Raw genomic sequence first — 20,287 nt, forward strand, 5'->3', positions numbered from 1 at the left:
CTTTCTCCTTGCAGTATGGTGGTTTCTTCTTGGAGCTTCTCAAAGATCCGTAAACCATGAGTGACTTACATTTTACATCTTCATTTGCTTTAGTCTTTCAGAGTTTTTTTATACTTAAACTTCCCGGATATTTCCACTTTTCATAGCAGAAGATGTTTTCAGTGTTTTTTCCTATTCAATAATTTGATTTGCTCTGCAATTTCATGTATTTTTTACATTCCTATTTGTGTTCCACATGTAAGTCGATTCCATGTATTGGAAACATGGCTTTCAGTAGAACTGAAGCTACAGATTTGCCTGCCATTGTGTGGAGGTATGTAAATTCTTGCATTTTTTACAACCAGCTGATTCATTATTCACTGACAGATTGAAACTGAGAAAATCTAACTTGTATTAAAATACATGATGAGAAATGGTGCTGTAGATGGACTCTCCGCCTCCTAACTCCTCATCCAGTGCACTTTTTATTGGAGAATCGACAACTCACAGCATTAATGACTCAGTTCATGTTGGCTATTATCCAGATTTCAAGGTCAAAATCAGGGCCAGGTCTGTGGAAAACTACTCTTGCTTGTTTGGCTCCAAATTTACTAAAAAATTATTGGAATTTGTGTGTATTTCTGATGTACTTGATAGGGTATGCTATCTCTTACCTCATGGGTAGAGTTACAGGAAGCAAAGCACTTGAAAACAAAAGATAATAGTAGTTTTGACTTTATAATCTTATAAAACCAGTAGTGGAATGGTTAACATAGCATTCATGGTGAATTCAAAGATAAATTTGAAATGTACAAAAAACACTTAAGAAACTTGAAATCTAAGAAAAATTATAGGAAGAAAATGATGATTATGTAACTATGATATTTTATCCCTATAAAAGAATAAAGTAATTATAGATGAAAATAAAGAAAGCTCTTAGCAGGCAAAATTACAAATGAAAAGAGTAAGGTGTTCATAAATATTGGGGGTGGGTAGCTTTAAATGTCAATAAGTTTTCTGATAAACTTCTCATGTAGAGGGTAGCAGAGAAAAGTTTTGTGTGGGAGGAGTATTTTTTTCCTTTAAACCAACATTGACATTTTAAAGAGCTAAACATCTTAAATGGAATGACTATTAAAATGCAAAATTAGACTGAACAGAAACAGTTTGGAGATTGTGTTTGTGTAGCACACTAAGTGGCAGATAATGGATGACTCAGATAATCTGAGCAGTTTGGGCTGACTCACATGTTTTGGAAGAAGGTGGCATCAAATCACTAATTCTGCCCGCGTTTTCCCCTTTGTTCCACCTGGTAATGCCAAACAAATCCAGAAATACCAGTGGCTTTTCTAGCTCCAGGTTTTCAGGAAGACTTTCCAAACTATTAGCAACAAATTTAAGGTTTTGAATACATGGGCCTTTAGTATAGTCGATGCAAACTCCCTAACAGAAGATTCACAAGCAATGTGCATAAGTAACTATGGAACATAGAGGAAATAGAAAACCCAGAGCCTTGTCAGGATGTGAATGGGAGAATCAAGACTGGGCATGGCCCATCATGATGGAAGAAACAGGTCTTCTTACTCTCCTCTTGCCAGAAGGCCTCTTCCTGGGAGATATCTTAAGTCAACAAATGATATCTGGTATCTGTATGAGGTGAAGGGGACATACAAATAGGGAGCCTTGGCCTCTATCCTATTAGAGGCTCACTGTCTATCAGAGGAACTGAGATAGGAACCAGTAAGTGGTACTGTTTGATACATCATAATACATATAAAAGCAACATTTGGGAGATACGCTGAAGAGACACTGTCTGTCACTAGGATCGAGAAGCCCTCATAGAGGAGGGGGAATTTGGCCTAGCCTTAAAGATGAATTGAAATTCTAAATCAGGGGTGAGGACCAGGCAAGAAAGAGATCCAGAGTACCAGGGTTTGGGTATGCTCACATAGTGGTGGATCATCCTGCCTAGCCACAGAGTTGAAGAGGCAGACAAGGGTGAGGTGGGAACATGGGACACGTGGATGTGTCACCTCAGTGCAGCTCTGTTGGGATGGTTCACATGATCTGCATCTTGGTATTATCTCAGTCTCAAGAATATATCCAACCTGGAAATGGCTGTTCCTATGAGTCTGTGACTTGCCTTCTTGGCAGAGCCCCAGCTTGGGTGATGAATTACTGTACTCTAAGAAAACCTTGCCGTCGTCTCCAGAGTCATACATCATATGTTGCTTGCGGTGCAAAGAACTCACAGTGCCAAGTCCTGGATCAATATCAGTTGTAAAGTGTAATAATGAGTCATACGCACATGCAAACACACATACAAAGACATAGAATCAAAGAAACTTTCGGAACATTAAAGTTCAAGAGCTGTGTTGCAACTTTCAATGTATGTTCACTTGAATGCTGTTCATAAATTTCTTTGACCCTTTGCTGTTTTCCCACAGGATTGAAAAAACGTACAAGGAAGGCCTTTGGAATACGGAAGAAAGAAAAGGACACTGATTCTACGTACGTACTTTAAAAATTTGCCTTCTAAAGCAAACTATTTGCGGAAGCTGTTGTCATAGTCACTTGAATACCACTGCAGAGTTTCCTTGAGTATTGTGTAATTTTCTGCTTCTCTCCCCATTTCTGGGTAAACGTGCTGTTCAGCATAAACAGTTCATAGATTTGTAATACAAAAGTGAACTTTTCAATCGTATGATTTTACTCTCTGATAGCCACACATCTCAGCAGTCTTGGGGGACAGAGAGTATGACAGAAAGTATACTTTTGTGGGAGATGAAAAGCATTCATTTCCACATCTTGGGTGGCTCCTAGACAACAAAACACTTGTTTAGGGAAATGAGATCTAGCCAGAAACAGAAATGTAGACAAATAAGATCCCAAAGCTCTTACTAGAGATGGCAAGCAGAATTGTCAATCAACCAACAGAAGTCATAGGAATGACTTGGCTATTTGGGTGTATAGAAACCAATTCCAGAAACAACCACGAGGATGCTTTTACATGCTTAAATGATCACGTCTGAGAGAATTGCCTGTGGACACTAATAGATCCTTGAAAATGTCTAATGACACCACAGTTTCATTCCACTTATTTTTTCATGTTGCATTTTCCTTCAGAAATATTTGGCTCTGACACAAAATCTCAGGAGTGTTTTTGAGCCAGGCAGATAACTTAAAATATATGAATCAGCTGGCCAGAAACTTGGGATTCTCCTCATGCCCAGAGTAAGGATGGTACCGCTGCTCAGCCACAGCTGCTTATGACCAGGTGGAAATGCAGATCTGAGGTGGTTTATTGGATGAGGCTATTCATAAAGTCTGTGGAAAAAATGGAATTAAGTTTATTGTGGTGGTAGATGAACGAAACCCACTTGTAGGTTTTCCATAATATGCATTTTCCATTGACTTGTTAGAGACCCCTTATATATCAGAGTGGAGCCAATAATCCCTGTGTTGACCAGAATCCTTAAAAAATGTAAGAAAATGAGAAAATTAGTTAGCTGTTTTGGCACAGGTGAACATGAAGATGGCCATGTGTATCTTAACCTTTTCATTGTGTACCTTTTTTGATACACAACTTTCATCTCAAAGTGCTAAGCATGTCCTTGTGCTTCAAGAGTTTATAATTCTTGGAATAAAATATCTTCTACACTAATGGAAAGATCTTTCATAGAAAGACATTTTAATAAATGAGAAAACATGCTCACAATGTCTAGTATGGTACTTGGTATTCACTAAGTGCTCAGTAAAAGCAGTTGCTAGTGCTCTTTTTATTGCCAATGTAAGATAATATGTAATAAAGTCCCACAAGCAATTTGAAGTTCATGTGCGTTTGGGAGTGAGGAAGCTCCTATTTGTACTGATGATCAGGGATGCCTCTAGGCAGGAGGATCCTTGAGTTTGGCCTTCAAGGAGATGAGGAGAAGTGTTTTGTGCCAGGGAACAACAAAAGCAAAAGCAGATGGGTGGAAAAGTGCCGTAGGCACTTGGGACAAGACAAATGGGCCAGTTTGTGTGGGAGCTGCACAGAAAGGTTATGATGGCAGGCAAAGCTGGAAAAACTGGGGGCCTGGCTCAGGTGCTGGGCTTCCATCCTTAGGTAGTGGTTCCTCAAAGCCCTGTGGGATTTTAAACCAGTGAGCCTGAAGGACTGGGGAGAAATTTATCTTTTTGTCTACATGCCAAATATTAAGTCTTAAGCTCTTTTGTTCTTAGATATTCTTTGTGCCTTCTCTTTTGGGGCATATTTTATGAAAACTGCATTGACTGCAGGCCTGAAGATTTTCTAAAGGACTGAGTTAGGAATCTTTTCCTAAGGATTATACAGTTTGCATGGCCATGTTTGAAACATGCTCCTCCCAGAATGAGGATGGTCCCTGCATTAGTGTTGGGACGTTCCAGGCTCAGTGCCGCCCACAGCTCGTGGGCTTGGGAATTATACTCTCCTTTGCCATTGGGCCTCAGTGTCGTCATCTGCAGAAATAAAAGTTTACATTGGATTAGATGGAATCTAATTTTCCCAAAGGACCAGACCCCGTACCTGTCAATCTGTCAGCAACAGCTGGGAACACCTGCATTGCGTGTGTTTTGTGGGACACTATTGCATGCTTCTTGGGGAACACATTAGCAGAAACCAAGTCTGTTTTCCTATGAAGACAGTGTCTGCAACAGACTGTGCCCTAGAGAGTTCTGGTGTGTGAATAAAGACAGACCAAAAAAGGCTCTCTCCAAAGAGGAAGGAGGTTAGACAACCTCCCCAGGGCAAGCAGAGCTCTTTTACATGTGACCAAAACTCTGCTCTTCTACCCTCATTTCCAAAGCTACGAAAATAAGTGAGTTCTTCCTTGTAGCCTTAGGGAGATGCCTGGGAACTCTGTGAGGGACCCCAGGGAGACATTTGTTTACAGAATCCCAAGCTTAATTTCTTATCACGTGAGAGGCCCAGAATAATACTCACATTATCACAAGCTAGCTGTAGATTGGCCCATCAGTGATGGTCAAAGAATAAGCTGTGGAGTAGAAGCCTTTGCTTTTCAGGAGCCACCACTCTCTAATTGGATCACATATCATTCTTGGAAAAAAAAATCATAAATGCAAAGGGGTCAGGAAAATGCTCTGACAATTTGCTGTCCCTTCAGCTCTGGGTGATGCTTATGTTCATCTGAGCTCATTGAAACCTTGTCGATGCAAACCCGTTTCAGAGCTGTTGCAACCAGCTCAGAGTTGCTAAGCAACCAGTTAGGGTAGCTGCCAGGCCAGCTTCAGCTGACTGAACCTCATAGCTGGAGGGCGGGGTTAGGACCAGAGCTTCCTGATTTGATCATCAGTGGAGTGCCTGATGGAGAGGAAGAGAGATCGGCTGTGCTAAGTGGCAGGCCCCGTGCAGGATATTTATTGCAATGATATCCTTTTTAATCCTCTCAGTAATTCAATAAAGCTAGAAGTAATATCTCAAATTTAGAGATGAGAGATCAGTGCCAAAAGGAGTTAAGTAACTTGCTGAAGGCCACCCAGAAAATGGGACTTAGAGGCAGGATTCCAGTCCAGAACCGGGTGCCTTTACTTGTATCATCCAGAACAAAAAGTGTTGATGGGTACAATTATAATCCAGACAAACAGAAGAGTAAAACAGAAAAGGCAACGGTTACAAGACGAACTTGAAACTTTAAAAAGTGGAAGGTCCAGAGTGGATGATCCGTTTTAAAACAGAAATCAGTAAATAGAATGGAGCTGCCATTGAATAGAAAAAAAAAATTATTTTAAAACAAAATGTAAGTCTTCATAGGAGGGTACTGGGGTAAGAATTTAGAACACATACCCAGGTGTCTGAGCTGCTAAAATCTCTACACTCCCCATGCTAGGGCAGATTATATAGTAATTATTATTCCAGATTTCATATAATGAGTATTTACTATGGGCTAGGCACTGTTGCAGGCTCTTAAATTAATTCACTGGATCTTCTAATAGCCCCATGGGGTACGTGCTATTATCATGGTTATTGATACATGAGGGAACTGAGACACACACAGGGGTGAAGTAACTTGCTCATACTTCTGCATTTAGGAAATCCACATTGGTTACACCTAAGTAGTCTAGCACGAAACACAGTGCTCTTAGCTGCTGTGTGCACTGTCTCCTTATAAGAAAGCACCAGCCCTATTTCCACTGATAGATAAGATAAGGGATGGGAATAGGGCGCCAATGCTGTTATGCACAATTTCCGTTTTTCTGACTAAAAATTTTGAAAGGGCATTTTGAGAACTGCAACAGACATGAGATCACATGGCCTCCCCCTAAGAGTCCCTCTTGACAGGCCCTTGTACCTGAACCAACTGCGGGCAACGCCACAGCTGGGCCCATCTCCATCTCTTCTTCACATCTAAAGCTTGCTGTCCCCAAAGGCATCCCACAAGGATCAGTGCCTCTGAATATTCTACCCGAAACTGATACCACCACCTCTCTTCTCAGTCCTGTAGGAGAGGCCGAAGTCCTGATAAGAAATGCTCCTAATTTTTGTTATAAAGATTTGATTTCCATGAAACTGGGTTGGTCCTCGCCCTCTGTGCTTTCCTGCTAGTGCTTACTATGGCCATGGTGACTCAGTGGATGCACTTGCCTACCTCATTCTGTCTATGATGAGCCAGTCTTCTTTATTAGTTTTATCATTGCCTAGCCAAGTGCCTAGCTCATTATTGACACACAGTGCTTGCTCGATTATCTGTAGGTTTTATCAGCTGAGATTTTCCTCATCCTCCTATTTTAGTGAAAATTTATTTGAATCACTTCATTCCCATGCCCAAGGAGTGTCCGAAGATGCCAAGATTTTTGTCAACCCCCAGAGTCTTTCAAAATCTGAGTCCTCTCTTCCCCAGCTCCTGTCTTGCTGATTTATCTTTGCATCATGAATTTGCTGTGTAAAAAATGAAACACTTAGTGAAGTGTTTGGTAATTCAAGTGGAATATTCTGTTCATTTTAAAGGCGTATTTGTGGGGGAGGGGAACCACATCTTGGAGCCCAGGTAATGCCTCAACAAAGCTCTACATTTCTCTGTCTCTCTCGCTATCTCTGCCTCTCTCTCTCTCTCTCTCTTTCTGTGTGTGTGTGTGTGTGTTCTGTCTCTCTGTATCTCTCTCCTCCTCCCCTTGCTCTTGGTCCCACCCTATACAGAAAAAAAAGAATTTTGGCCGGCGCCGTGGCTTAACAGGCTAATCCTTCGCCTTGCGGCGCTGGCACACCAGGTTCTAGTTCCGGTTGGGGCGCCGGATTCTATCCCGGTTGCCCCTCTTCCAGGCCAGCTCTCTGCTATGGCCTGGGAAGGCAGTGGAGGATGGCCCAAGTCCTTGGGCCCTGCACCCGCATGGGAGACCAGGAGAAGCACCTGGCTCCTGGCTTCGAATCAGCGCAATGTGCTGGCCACAGTGGCCATTGGAGGGTGAACCAATGGCAAAAAGGAAGACCTTTCTCTCTGTCTCTCTCTCTCACTATCCACTCTGCCTGTCAAAAAAAAAAAAAAATTCCTTACCTGGTGCTACCTCCTCTTTATTCCAAACCCATCAATGTCTTTTAGATACCACAGTCCATCTCAAGCACTTAAGATTTTCTTTCAAACGTAAATCTGGTCCTTTCTAATGATATAATTATTTTAGCTCCTATAGAGTGAATGAAAGTCAGAATTTACAAGTGGATGATGACTACCCTTTTGCTTCCTTCTCCTCTGATCCTCCAGTTCAGTTTCCCAGAGTAACAGTAATCCCTCTTCCACATTGCTCTAAGGCCCACTATGGCTTTAAATGGGCAGTTGTGTGATCCAAGCGAAGAGACATCATGGAAGAGAGAAGAATTATAATTTAAATTCTTAATATGTGTCAGAAATTATTCTGAGTCCATTATGTACTTTACCTTATTCAAATTGGATCCAAGAGATAGAGTAATACATTCAGTGTCACAGGACCATGAGGTGACAAAGTCTGGACACCCAGATTCATCCTATATCAGAGATTTGCCCCTAAGCACCACGCCAAAGTGTTTACCACAGAATGGCAAGCCTGGCTAACAGCCATCACAGGGGGCCAGGCAGCAAAATGATGCCCTCCATTTTCATCTCCATTTCCAGAATGGGACGAGAGGTGAAGAGAGAAATGTCAAGGAAGGCACAGGTTCTAAAGATGATCTGAAAAGTAGCCCAGAAGTTTCACCTTACAGGATGCAATTCAGGACCACTCACAGGGGAAAAGATGAGAGAAAATTGATTTCTATGCCTTGTGGTGGTTTTAAATGGAGCCAGCTAGACTGCAGATTCTTGAATGAACTGTCCTCTCAAAAATGAACCAAGCCCCGTGCCATCAACTTATGCCTCTTGCACCTGTTTTTGAAGAGAATTCCCCTCCACACAAACATACACATACCCCACACTCAGACATCACTCAGCCAATTTGTTCTGATTTGTGTTAACTAGCCAGGTTTACTGTGGTGGGAACATGGGGAGGGCGAGGGTGGTGGTTAATCACTCTTATTGTTGTACTTCAGTCTGTGGAGCAAGAATGATTCATTTTCATAATAGCTACCAATTTCTTTTTGTTACAGAGGTTCACCAGATAGAGATGGAATTGTAAGTATTTAAATGACCACTTTTAGTGGCTTTGCACTATAATATAGGCTATGTTTAAATTTCATAAAGCCCCATTTCTTTTTCTTTTTCCTTTTTTTCTTTCTTTTTTTCCCCCATAGGGGAAAAAAATGGCTTGAATGGCTTTTCAGACCACTCACTGTTGTAATTTTCCCTAGTCATTGCATGGAACAGAAATGTAGCCTTGGTCAAGTTAGGCCTATTTATTGCCATCACCTGCAACCCTCGGCCGGAGTAGGCAAGCAAGCCATCAAGATGTGGGTCAAGCACCAGGCAGTGTGTGCAGAGGCTGCTACTGTCCGCTGTTATTTCATTCCTCATTTAACGATGTAAAAGCTCGTTATGTGAGGATGGTTTTCTCCAACAGAGGCCACAAAGTCATGATGGAGCCGAGATCCAATAAAACTGAGAGACGCTCTTCCCCTTTTGAGCTTGCACCGCAGATGTATTTTCTATATTAAATTCAAAAGGAGGGAATGGTCTTAAAACCACTTATGCCTGAATGAAAGCCCGAAGGAGGAAAATGTGTCCCCTGGGTTTAGATTTCAGAGTCACTCTGACTCCTTGCCGGCTGCCAGATTTCTTGCTGTTGAGCAAGTTTTGGGAGCATGGGCTTACATCTATCTGAGTTGTGTTTTTGGGATTCTGCACCAACTTCTAAAATGACTTTCTTCAAATCTAAATCAGACGCCTATTCAGAAGGTTCAAAAGAACAGCTGTTACTGAAAAAAAAAAAAATGAGGGGGAGACTCACATTAGGCTCATTGGGCTGGAGTGGGAACTAAAATAAAGCTGTGATTAAAAATATATTTTTCCCAAAGATCACCCTTTATAAAATTATTAGACCTAAACTGGGGTGTTCATTGCAGCTCTAGCAAGAGTTGTTCTCCCACACTTGACTGGGGGTGCCTTTTGCATTCATGTGGTTCTAGCTATGAAATGTGAAGAGAATAGACTGAAATTTATCAGACATTGGGTAACACTATAATCAAGGCTCTATTCAGCAGGGGAAAAAAAAGATCCAGAAGACGCAGCTTCTCCTCACCTCTTGCTTCTGGCTCAGAGCCCTCTCCTTAACTCTGTCTCAGGTACTCTCTGCTTCTGTGTCTTCTCTTTGCTGCTGGCTTGGCGCCCTGCGTGCATTCTCCTGTCCCTGCCATTCCAGCCTTCGCAAGGCTCTGTTAGCTGCTCTGCTTCCTGCCCTTGCTCCTCCCGACTGTTTCTTCCTTCTCTCCCTCTGCCGCTCTCAGTCTTGTCCTTTGTTTCTTTTCTCCCGACACCCCGCTCATTGTCTGAGAGGTTCCACTGCTACCTCGTTGTTCTCTGTTCTGGGGAGCACCACTTGCAGCCTCTGGTAAGAGAGGCACCGCATAACCTAGTGCAGCAGCCAGTGTCTAACAAGCAGCAGTGAATGTGTGCTGTATCCCTGAGCCCCAGCAGTCCTCCTGGGCACCATCTGCCCAGGGTCAGAGCTGCAGACCCGAGTTCCCTGAGCCCTCCTGTATCTCCTCCATTCCAAGCCAAATGAATTTGTGTATTAGTAGTTCTGTCCTCTTTGTTACATAATGGACATGCAATTAATATCACTCATCATGATTCTTAGGAATGAGGCATTATTGAATTTTGATTTCTCAGGAAATATCGCAGACCTGTTCTGTGTTATTCAAAATAAATGCATATTCACACACAGGATGCATAGCTTCATGAGACAGTGGGAATTGTTAACCACCGCTAGTTTGGAAATGTTCTCCAAGTTTTCTCCTCTCATACAGTCACCAAATTTTGAAAATCAATGCTGTTTGGGCCCAGGTATCAATTTGCATTCAATCTTTAGAGGCCTCAACTTCACTTTTCTTCAAACTCAGGCTGAGTTCTTTAAGACTTTGTGTCTGAGGACCCAGTCCACTTTATTTGGCTGATATAGCTTCCGATTTCAGTTGCTGAAGTTGAAACTATGTGGTTCCATAAACTGCTCATTGTGGTCTACACACCTAGTGGGTATAAGCTATTGGTAAACCCAGGGGCTACACAAAAGCTTTCATCTGAACCTTTCAGAATCCAACAAAGCCCATCTCTGGCAATGCTGCTGAGATTTACCCTACAGAGGCTTCATGGCAAGCCTGCGAGTAGGGAGGGGGGTGGCCTTGCTCCAGGACCTGAAGGTATCCATCCCTGGCAGCGCTGTCCGTCTTCACGCCTGAGACTTCAGGCAGCTGTGTGTGGCAACACAGTCTCACCCAGATGCTAACTTGCACAGGCTACACTAATCTCTAGCGTTCACAGGGTACACTTAGCTTTTCCCTGAGCTGTTCTGATTTCCCTCCACACCTGAACTGCGGCCTCGGTGTCATGGTTCTTGCTGTGAGATTTCTGTGCATCCTGAGCAGGTGTACAGGAAAGCGTGCAGGTATGGAATCGTCAGCTCTGTGTGCTGTGTGCATGGGTGACCCTCAGAAAGCCTCTAATCCAGGTGAAGATTGGAAGAGCTAAGCTTCTCATAGTTTGATTAGAAATTCTACACCAATATTTATTCAGTCTCTTCTTGTGTGTCCTTGTGTCTGTTTTCTGCTCGTGAACGAAGTGCTCACTGATGAGGATTACAATCGCATAGTCCCTAGTGATTGGGACTTATCTTCCTTTCCCCTCCTACTCCTCACCTAACCAAACTGGCCTGCTGAATAGAGCCTCATTATGGGCCCCAAGGTCTACTCTACTTAAAACCCTGCCACAATTGGTAGGCCGGACAATTTGGCCTAGAAATTGTTTCTTCTATGGTATGTTTGTTGACTCCATGTGATTCTTTATATGTGTCTTGAAGAACAAACAGATCCTTTAACAACTTTTTTCTACATGAAAACAATCAATTCCAGCAGCCCAGCCCACATGAACCACCCTACAATTACAAAGCAGAATGTGCGCGTGAAGGAGGAAAAAAAGTTTCGGTAAGGAAACAGATTTTAGTTTAAAATTTCCAAGGGGTTGTAGAAACAGTGAGTAAAAGCCCAACTTGAAATTTGGAAAACACAGTAGCTTTTACTGTTTCACTTTAGAAGACTCTTTCTTGGGTATTTCCAAAATACTTCTTGATCACCCTAGGTCAGTTTTTAAATCAACAATATAGACCAAGCATTCCCTTAAAGAGGGATCAGGCATAAAAGATACATGATTCATATTCTGAAGCAAAATACCAGGATTCAAATTTCTAAAGGATTATGGTAAATGTAAATATAAACATTACTATGTCATTTGTTAGGATAGCACTATCTCAATAATATCAATGCTGATTCTAGTCTAGGCTATGCAATAACTGTAGGTGTGTTGTCCAATATGATAGCCACCATTGGCTGCTTAATTCAAAATCAGTTGCTCCCTTGCACTTGCCACATATCAGTTACTCCATAGCTACTCAAGGCTAATGACTACAATATTGGGCTGTTCACAGATAGAACTAGCTTCCCAGACAGTTCTATTGGATGGTGCTGTTCTATAGAATTATATACAAAGTGAGTCAGGTCCTTGGTGGATAAAGGGTGCTATTTAGGCAGTGCGTCCTGTATCTTTAACACTTCTCACCCAAGGATCACTATGTGGACATGAGCTGACCTCAGAAAAGGGTAATCACAATAGAAATTGAGAACTGTGATGAGGGTACAATTGAAAACATTTGTTATTTTACGCAATGATTTAGTCTATCAAATTACCTGATAACAGATAATAAGCTTAAGCAAAGTAAAACACCTATTTAAACATGATTAATATTGCTGGGAGTCTCAAGTATTTTTAAATAACAAGCATATACTCAAATTATGTGCTTATGCTAAGTGTAGACTTTTTTAAAAAAATACAGAAAAGAAAGAAGTAAAAGAGTGTATAACTACAGCTCCAAGAGGAAAATCACTCCTTGTATGTTAATACATAACTGATATTGTTTTCACTGCCAGGCTTAGTTTTTAAGTGATGTTTCTTCACTTAACTAACCTTTTCCATTGCTTCCTCATCAAAGTTTTCTGTTTGAAAACTAACAGAGCCATTATTTCAGGATTACCACCACCATGAGCATCTTAGTATTTCTTGCTCAATGGCTGAACAATGAGGAGTTTTTTCTTGGAATTTGACCAGAAGAATTCTAGCCAGGCTCTGGCCTGAATTTAACTTGATAATTTTCTCTTGTGAAATCAAAAATATCTCTAAAAGTCCATTAGCATGAAACTAAATTGTCAGTTCTTCTAATAAAGTCAAGTGCGTGTGTGCGTTTATATGTGTGTGTATGTGTGTGTAAATATTGGCAAAAAGAATGTATTTTATGATTTGTTGTTTGTGTTTAGTATTTGTTTCCCAAAAAATTCCTATTTTGAAAGAAAATCCCTTTTTATAGATTCTGCTTTTTCCTCACCTCAATCTTCCCTTGGTTTCCATGGAAACAGAAATCTTCATTCAGCTCAGATCTAGGAATTCAGAAACTGCTTTATCCACAATGTTGGATGTATGTTGTCAAGAACAAAAAAGTGTATAATTTGTTCATCTGAACATATAAACTATCTTAGTTTTCATGGGCTTTAGTTATGGAGATTAAATTGTCATGGAAGCAAACTATAGCCTTTGAAAATTTCAAACATAGTAATTCACCTAATCTCTTTGGTTTTTAGACAATAATCCTTTGTATTAAGGAATTGTTTAAGAACTAAAAGGTATGTTGATAGCAGTATCATGCTGATGACAGAACTTGTGAGTTTGCTTGTCTGGAATCAGCTTAATCCATTTGATTTTCTATTGCTACAAATTGTTTATATTGAACCTATTTATTATCAATGCATTCTGAAAACGAATTTGTGTGTGTAAAGTCATATACAAGCACACTGATTTAAAAGAAATCGAATTTGGCAAAAAGCAAATTAAGAACCACACTGATTCCTAGGGGGAAGAGTTTTTGTTTTTGTTTTTGTTTTTTAAGTGGCAGATTGTTTAGTGGACCAAGTCTCAATAGTAATTTCATAAGGCACACATGCAGGTTTGATATGGCAGGTTTTTACAAAGATCTTTGTTCAAAGTAGAGAGATTGTCACTAAAAATTGGTGCAGTGAAGGAAATTCTAGAGAAGACTAAAATGTTGTAGCCTGAGTACAAATGATCTTTATCAGGAGCAGGACACAAAAGGAGTTGGGCACAGACACTATGTTCCTGTCTGTGGAAACATGGCAGGGTTCTTCTTATATTTGCAAATTCCCGTGCAATGGAGGTATCTAAGAGAGAGGACAAGAGCAAGTTAATCTGTTCCTTGCATACTGTGTACCCTATGCCACTGCTAGTTCTTGGAATGCCCAGTCAACATTCAGGAAGTGTTCGTCAACAATGATGGCTGTTCTGGGGTGTCTAAAGCTTACCTCTCCACCATTTTTGTCTTATTGGGTATTAACTGCTTACATGGTAGTTCAAGTGGTCTTTGTGATTGCAAAATTGGAAGTCCTGTCCTTGAGCTTTGTGCATCACCAATGGGCTTGCCATGTTCTGAGATCCGCTACTGCTCAGTGTGGTACCATTGCTGTATGTGCTGAACACAGGAATGTTATTGGATGGACACTCCATTACCAACCTGATGCGTGTTTGTGTCCTTTGCTCACTACAAGTAGAGAATCTGAGCAATTTTCATGTTAGGATACCACATCCTTGCTCAAGTGCTTGTGACTGTATGTCATGGTTATACTAGGGGCCAAAATAGAACTCTAAAATAATCCAGAGACTGAGGAATGCTGACACACAATCTGTGTGCAGTGACAGGAGGCATAGATCACGTGGATGTGAGAAGTCCAATGAATCCCCAATTTTATTTAGTAATTTGATAAGAAAATTCATTTGAACAGAAAAACATAATTTTTAATAATTAGGAACTGAATTAACTAGTTTCGAGCTTACTTCCTTTATATTTGACCAAGGATCTGGTTAGAAATAAAATGAGTCAGTGAAAGAAATGTAAAAGATTAGTTAATGATGGGGATCAGTACTTCTGAATTGGAACGAATTCTAAATAAGAGCAGCATAGATGTCAAAGTGTTTCCACTTAAAATATACAAGATTATATCCCCTGAAGATCTAGAGGATTAAATTATACTGTAGGTGCTGATAATTCTTTAGTAAACTGAATAACCTTTGAACAGCTGTTAGTATCCCTATGCCCAGGAGTCCTACAGTCCTCTGTGGAATAAGTGTGCACACTCTTCCATGTAGTGTTGTGGCAGCTAAATTTAACATTCATCGATGTGTTCCTGAATAGGCTGCTCTAATTTGTCCTTCCCTGCTGGATTTTGATAGCTCTTACTAAATAAAGATGAGTTAAGTGTTCTTGGTTTAATTCAAATATTTCCCTTCTAAATTTATTTTCAAATCTATTACAGAAGAAAAGCAATGGGGCGCCAAATGGATTCTATGCAGAAATTGATTGGGAAAGATATGTGAGTATCACAAGATTATTTTTCTTTACTAAGTATTGCACAATTTTAAAAAAATGAATGGAGGTAGAAACAAGTGAAACACTCTTTCACTAGGAAGTGCCTGGCATGTTTAGGATGTGGTAGAAGTTAACAGCACTGGAATTTGTCAGACCTGAGTTAAAAACCCAGGCCCTCCATGAATCAACTGTGTGGGGATTCGGAAGAGTTCTTTGCTGGCCAGAAAAAAAGTGAAGTCAGTAGTTACCTTGTATCATTGTGGCAAGGATTCACTGGCTTCAGCAACCAGCTTAGCCTGTGTATGTTCAAACAAAATGCTTCTCTTACATGAGTACAAGAATGGTGTTCTCTCAGCAAACAAGGAGTGTGAAAATTGCTCATTCCCAACTAACACAGAAATCAACCTAAGGCTGTCGCTGCCCAACATATGAGTGCCTAAATGAAATACAACTTCCACCAAATTGGTTCAGTCCTAAAAACTAATCAGATCATGTGGGAACTGCAATTGTGATTATGCATTGGACCCCAGTTTCTCTAAGTAATAAGAAAGATTTTATTCTTTTTTTTTTAAGATTTATTTTATTTATTTGAAAGGCAGAGTTACAGAGAGAGGTAGAGACAGGGGGAGAGAGAGAGATCTTCCCTCCACTGGTTCACTGCCTAAATGGCCACAACCACCCGGGCTGGGCCAGGCCGAAGCAGGAAGCCAGGAGATGCTTCCAAGTCTCTCACATGAGTGCAGAGGCCCAAGTACTTGGACCATCTTCCACTACTTTCCCAGGTGCATTAACAGGGAGCTGGATTGGAAGTGGAGCAGCCAGAACTCAAACCTGTGCCCATATGGGATGCCAGTGCTGCAGGCTGGAGCTTTAACCCGCTGCACCACAGCATCGGCCCCAAGATTTAATTCTAAATAGATTATGTCATCCTGGTCTGGAAACGAAAGCCTCAGGAAGGACATGGCCCCTGGTTTTTTTGTTTTTGTTTGTTTGTTTTGACATGCAGAGTTGGACAGTGAGAGAGAGAGAGAGACAGAGAAAGGTCTTCCTTTTTCTGTTGGTTCACCCCCCCAAGTGGCCGCTATGGCCAGCGCGTTGCAGCCGGTGCGCTGCGCCGATCCAAAGCCAGGAGCCAGGCGCTTCCTCCTGGTCTCCCATGTGGGTGCAGGGCCCAAGGACCTGGGCGATCCTCCACTGTGTGTTAATGTGGTATATCACATTTACTGGTCTGCATATGTTTAAAAACCATCCCTGCATCCCTGGGATAAATCCCACTTTGGGTGAATGATATTTCTGATCTGTTGTTGGATTCAATTAGCTAGTATTTTGTTGAGGATTTTTGCATCTATGTTCATCAGGGCTATTGGTCTATAATTTTCTCTTTGTTGAGCTTTTTCCTGATTTTGGAATTAAGGTGAAGCTGTCCTCATAGAAGGAGATTGGGAGGATTCCCTCCCCTTCAATTGTTTTGAATAGTTTGAGAAGAATTGGAAATAAATAAAAATATGGTAGAATTCAGCAGTGAAGCCATCTGGTCCTGGGCTTTTCTTTCTTGGGAGGGTCTTTAATAATGACTCAGTATCTGTCTTGGTTGTTAGCCTAATTAGGTTTTCATGATTCAATTTTGGTAGATTGTATGGGTCCAAAAATCTATGCATTCTAAATTTTCCAATTTGTTGGCATATAGTTATTGATAGTAATTCCTGATAATTATTTTTATTTCAGCAGTATCTGTTTTAACATCTTCTTTTTCATGTTTGATTTTATTAATTTGGGTGTTCTCCCTTTTCTTGTCTTGTTTTTGGTTACTTGTGCCAATGATCTATTACTTTTGGTTTTTTTTTTTTTTTTTCAAGAAACCAGTTCTTAAATTCACTGATCATTTGTATCATTTTTTGTGTCAATTATGTTTATTTCTTCTCTAAGTTTAATTATTTCTTTCCTCCTATTTTTTAAAAAAATTTTAAAAGATTTTATTTATTTATCTGAGAAGTAGAGTTACAGAGAGAGAGAGAGGGAGGGAGGGAGAGACAGAGAGAAAGGTCTCCCATCTGCAGGAACACTCTCCAAATGACCACAATGGCCGGAGCTGGGTCGATCCAAAGCCAGAAGCCAGGAACTTCTTCTGGGTCTCCCACATGGGTGGAAGGGCCCAAGGACTTGGGCCATCTTTTATTTCTTTCCCAGGTGCATTAGCAGTGAGCTGGATTGGAAATGGAAGAGCCAGAAATCAAACTGGAGCCCACATGGGATGCTGTTGCCACTGGAGGCAGCTTTGCTCATTATGCCACAGAGCCAGTCCCCTACTTCTAATTTTTAGCAACCTCCGTACCATTATCCATAATGGCTCTGTCTGCACCATTTTTACATTCCAACCAGCAGTGCATGAGTGTTCCAGTTTTTCAACATCCTAAACAACATTTGTTGTTTTCTGTTTTTTTCTAATAGCAGTCATCTTGATGAGTATGAGATATCTCATGTGGTTTTAATTTGTATTTCCCTGATGATTTGTGAGTTTGAGTTTCTTTTCAAATGCTTTTTGGCCATTATATCATCTTTGGAGAATTATCTATTCAAGTTGTTTTGCTCCTTTGTTAATCACGTTGTTTATCTGTTGTTGAGTTGCAGGAATTCTGATAATTTTTGAGTTATTTATTTATCTGAAATGCAGACTGATAGACTGATCTTCCCTCTGGTGGTTCACTCTCCAAATGACATTGGCCAGGGTTGGGCCACACCAAAGCGAGAAGCCTGCAACTCCATCCAGCTCTCCCATGTGGGTCGCAGGGGCTGAATAACTTGGACCATCTTTTAAAAATGTCAGATATGGGGCTGACGCTGTGGCACAGCAGGTTAAAGCCCTGGCCTGAAGTGCCGGCATCCCATATGAGTGCCGGTTCTAGTCCCGGCTGCTCCACTTCTGATCCAGCTCTCTGATATGGCCTGAGAAAACAGTAGAAGAAGTCCTTGGGCCCCTGCATCCATGTGGGAGACCTGGAAGAAGTTCCTGGCTCCTGACTTCAGATCAGCTCAGCTCCGACCATTGCTGCCATCTGGGGAGTGAACCAGTGGATGGAAGACCTCTCTCTCTGGCTCTACCTCTCTCTGTAACCCTGTCTTTAAAATAAATAAAATAAATCTTAAAATAAGTCAGGTATATGAAAACATAGTGGAATAGTAATTACCAGGGCAGGGGGCAGTGGGAGAGGAAATGGAAAAAGTAGGTCAAGGAGTGCAAATTTGTAGTGTGGTATGATAAATAAGTCTAGAGATCTAAAATACAGCATGTGGACTATGGTTAATAATGTTGTATTATATACTGAAAATTTGTTAAAACAGATTTTAGTTTCTCTAGCACCACCACCATCACACACCCATGGTAATTATGGAAGGTAATAGAAATAAAAATTTTGACTATAGTAATCATTTCACTATCTGCATATATATCAAAGCATTGTGCTGTACACCTTATATATAAAAAATAAATAATAATGCATATATTTTTAAATATTTATTTATTTGAAAGTCAGAGTTACACAGAGAAGGAGAGGCAAAGTGAGAGAGAGGTGTTCCATCCACTGGTTCACTCCTCAAATGGCCGCAACAGCTGGAGCTGTGCCGATCAGAAGCCAGGAGCCAGGAGCTTCTTCTGAGTCTCCCATGTGGGTGCAGGGGCCCAAGGACTTGGGCCATCTTCTACTGCTTTCCCAGGCCATAGCAGAGAGCTGGATTGGAAGTGAAGCAGCTGGGACTTGAACCGGCACCTTTATGGGATGCCAGCACTGCAGGCACAGTTTTACCTGCTACACCTCAGCGCCGGCCCCAATAAAAATGTATTTTTTAGAAAAGCATTCAGTATTCTGTGTTTGTAGTATTTTTCTTGCTTCAATGACTCCCAGAACTCTCTCTCCAATTCTGTCTTCTCTCATTGCCAGGCCTATAGTGTCGATTTCAAACAAGGTCACTCTTAACCCCTGATTTTCCTTGCATCTAAGACATCAGGTATAGCATCAAAATGCCGAGGGAAAAGGCCTGGGACTGAAATGTGTTGGGAGTATTTCCTTGAGAAATGGTATCTGATTTCTCTGTTTCCTCCTTAGTCAATTCTGTTCACCTTGTGGTTGTTATGTAAGTCAGTTAGATAAAGTGTGGATTATAGTACCGTATCTTAGGAACTCAATTATAGTAATATAATCTCAGTAATTCAAAGTGCCTTTTTCTAATCTTTCCTGCCTTTCTCATAAAAATGTTAGTTGTCTGCTAAGAGAATTAGCTCAGCGAGGAGGAACAGAATTCACCCGTGATTTGAGATTCAAAACATTGAAATTCTTAAAATTTACCACTCCTGTCTCCCAAGACTTATTAAGAACTGATAAGATATCTTTTCATATGTTCTTTTTTTAAAGATTTATTTTATTTATTTGAAAGTTAGAGTTACACAGAGAGAGGAAAGGCAGAGAGAGAGAGAGAGAGATCTTCTATCCGATGGTTCACTCCCCAAAGGCCGCAACAGCCAGAGCTGCACCAATCAGAAGCCAGGAGCCAGGTCTCGCACGTGGGTTTAGGGGCCCAAGGACTTGGGCCATCTTCTGCTGCTTTCCCAGGCCATAGCAGAGAGCTGGATCAGAAATGGAGCAGCCAGGTCTCGAACCAGCACCCATATGGGATGCCGGCGCCTCAGGCCAGGGAGTTAACCCACTGTGCCACAGTGCTGGCCCCCATATGTTCTTGATTCATCCCATGCCACCAACAATTTGATCTATATTCTGAGTGTATCTTGCCTGAATTGATGCATGTATTTTAAGTTGATTTTCTGACCAATTTTTCTGCACCTACCCCCAATGTATCCTGGAACAGAATTCCAGAACACCCTAACATTCTACTTCCGGCATGTTTCACCCTCACTGAGAAGCTGCATCACCTATATCAAGTCCAAGTTCCCTTGGCACATTTCCACATATGGTCTAATTTCCCTCTTTTTTAATCATGTCATTTTTGTTGTTCCTTCTCTCTTTTCACATCTGGATCATACAGTGTCCATTCCTGCCTTGGGTATCAGTACAAGGTTCTACTTCACTGCCTGGAAAGGACCCTGACTCTAGCCTCTCCAGCTATATTAAAAAGACCCTACAGAACTCGCTGATTCTTTCAAAGCTAATTTCCTCTTCCTGTGAATTACTACTGAACACTGATGTTTTGTGTTTTGTATGTATTTTTAAATTTTTGCCTA

The 20,287-nt window shown here is 41.1% G+C and overlaps 1 protein-coding gene across 1 annotated transcript in view; it reads left to right on the plus strand.

The window, feature by feature from the left end:
- The window catches only part of SGIP1 (SH3GL interacting endocytic adaptor 1), a 229,020-nt gene that overhangs the window by 104,341 nt on the left and 104,392 nt on the right, over nt 1–20,287 (plus strand). The window contains exons 2-4 of the mRNA XM_062193383.1: nt 2,427–2,490; nt 8,573–8,597; nt 15,005–15,061. Coding sequence (XP_062049367.1) covers nt 2,427–2,490; nt 8,573–8,597; nt 15,005–15,061 — 146 coding nt within the window. The remainder of the gene's footprint in view (nt 1–2,426; nt 2,491–8,572; nt 8,598–15,004; nt 15,062–20,287) is intronic.

The sequence above is a fragment of the Lepus europaeus genome, chromosome 5, assembly GCF_033115175.1.
Source record: "Lepus europaeus isolate LE1 chromosome 5, mLepTim1.pri, whole genome shotgun sequence".
In the NCBI taxonomy this organism is placed as follows: Eukaryota; Metazoa; Chordata; class Mammalia; order Lagomorpha; family Leporidae; genus Lepus; species Lepus europaeus.